This window comes from Penaeus chinensis, chromosome 3 (genome assembly GCF_019202785.1).
Source record: "Penaeus chinensis breed Huanghai No. 1 chromosome 3, ASM1920278v2, whole genome shotgun sequence".
Taxonomy (NCBI): Eukaryota; Metazoa; Arthropoda; class Malacostraca; order Decapoda; family Penaeidae; genus Penaeus; species Penaeus chinensis.
This window is the reverse complement of record NC_061821.1, coordinates 37785082-37787581: the sequence shown is the minus strand read 5'-3', so window position 1 is coordinate 37787581 and position 2500 is coordinate 37785082. Positions and strand designations below refer to the sequence as shown.

The window sequence follows — 2500 nt, the reverse complement described above, 5'->3', positions numbered from 1 at the left end:
TATTTCATCACAGTAGTTGATCATGTGCAAGGATTTTAAAGTTTAAATATATCTAAGCAGTATTCTAACCAGTCTTTATGATCTAGATGAGTGTGACAAATTTAAAGCAATTGTGTTTCAGGTAATTGAGATTATTTTGTTTGCCTGGTTTGCAAGGAAATCCTCAGAATGCTTAACATCCTTTGATACATGCATATAATCTTGTAACTACTATTGCAAACTGGCAGTAGTCATTTTGTGTTTCCTTTCAATCCTTCCCTTGATATCTGTTTTTGACATATGCTGTTGCAATAAATTTTGCTGATGCATGCATCCTATGTTGATGTAACTGAGTAGTAGAGTACTTATATTGTTAATTTTCATCAGCTTTAGAATTTTTTAATGTATGAAAATGTTGCAGTATAATTTGTGATGGAGGCTGATTTTCTCTATATGTTTTTGTAGCTTTAATAGCTGGCTGAGATGCTTATTTTTTACAATTTGTTTACAAAAATGTAATGATTATAAGATGTTCAAGTTAGTGGTAAGCATAGCATGTACTAATAAGCATTTACTATGGTAAGTACTTAAAGCTAGTTTTATATGATAAATAATGATAAATGTTCATTACATTTTACTTTTGTCATAATTATCTGAATATGAGGTTTATCCATGCTGAACATCAAACTCAATTATTTTTTATTTTTCCCCAAGGTGCTGACGACGTTCATTGTAATTATCTACTCGACTCCGTTATTCGTTGCAGTATTGGTTCCTACTCTTATAATATATTATTTTGTGCAGGTATGGATTATTGTTTTCTTACATTATAGATATATACTTGTATACAAATATGGAGAGAGAGAGAGAGAGGGAGAGAGAGAGAGAGAGAGAGAGAGAGAGAGAGAGAGAGAGAGAGAGAGAGATTGAGAGATTGAGAGATTGAGAGATTGAGAGAGAGAGAGAGAGAGAGAGAGAGAGAGAGAGAGAGAGAGAGAGAGAGAGAGAGAGAGAGAGAGAGAGAGAGAGAGAGATTGAGAGAGAGAGAGAGAGAGGATGAAAGATAACAAGAGCAATGGAATGAGAGAAAGAGAAAGACAATGAGAATAAGAGAATGAGAGAGAGAGACAGAGAGAACAAGAGAAAGAGAGAATGAAAGAATGAGAGAGAGAGTAAGTGAGAGGGAGCAAGCGAGAATGAGAGAGAGAAAGAGAGAATGAGGGAGAAAGAATTAAATATATATATATATATATATATACACATATATACACATATAAAATTACATTCACAATAGTCACAGAATCTTGCTCAATATTAGACTGTTGTATTTTTCATCCCGATTTGCATTACCCATTTTGATATAATGTATGTATGTATATGTATACACACACACACACATACATACATACATACATACATACATACATACATACATACACACACACACACACACACTTTCTCTCATGCACTCTCACTCTCTCACACTCATTCTCTCACGCACTCACACTCTCACACACACTCTCATTCTCTCACACACTCACACATTCTCACACACTCACACACTCACACACTCATACTCACACACACTCACACTCTCACACACTCAGTCTCTCACACACTCACTCTCTCACACACTCACTCTTTCACACACTCACACTCTCACACACTCACACTCTCACACTCTCACACACTCACTCTCACACACTCACACTGTCTCATACACTCAAACTCTCTCACACTCTCTCACTCTCTCATACACTCAAACTCTCTCACACACTCACACTCTCTCATACACTCAAACTCACTCACACACTCAAACTCTCTCACACTCTCTCATACACTCAAACTCTCTCACACACTCACTCTCTCCCACACTCTCACCCACTCACGCTCTCATACACTCACACTCTCTCACACACTCACTCTCTCACACACTCACACTCTCTCACACACTCACGCACTCACACACTCTCACACACTCACGCACTCACACACTCTCGCACTCTCACACACTCACACACTCTCACACACTCATGCACTCTCACACTCATGCACTCTCACACACTCACGCACTCTCACACACTCACACATTCTCACACACTCACACATTCTCACACACTCACACACTCTCACACACACACACACACTCACACTCTCACACACATTCTCACACACGCACACACTCACACACATTCTCACACACGCACACACTCACACACACTCACACACACATGCACACACACACACACACACACACAAATATATATGTATATGTATATGTATGTATATGGGTGTGATTGTGTGTGTGTGTATATATATATATACACACAAATATATATGATAAATATATAGATATATGTTTAACCCCTTGCCGACGGATACGACGGGTAGACACGTGCTTTGCCCACTGTTAGTACTTGTTTGATTGTTTATACACATAGATGGCTATACTTGTACTAAGTCACCAATGAGCCAGTTAGGAGTACTGCCCGTCTCGCCCGTTCACCCTTTTCTTTGATTT

General features: G+C 38.4%; 1 protein-coding gene across 1 annotated transcript in view; it reads left to right on the top strand.

Annotated features, from left to right (window-relative positions):
• Positions 1-2500, top strand: part of LOC125041377 (multidrug resistance-associated protein 1-like) — a 68403-nt gene that overhangs the window by 57024 nt on the left and 8879 nt on the right. Inside the window, 1 exon segment of the mRNA XM_047636276.1 lies at positions 694-783. Coding sequence (XP_047492232.1) covers positions 694-783 — 90 coding nt within the window.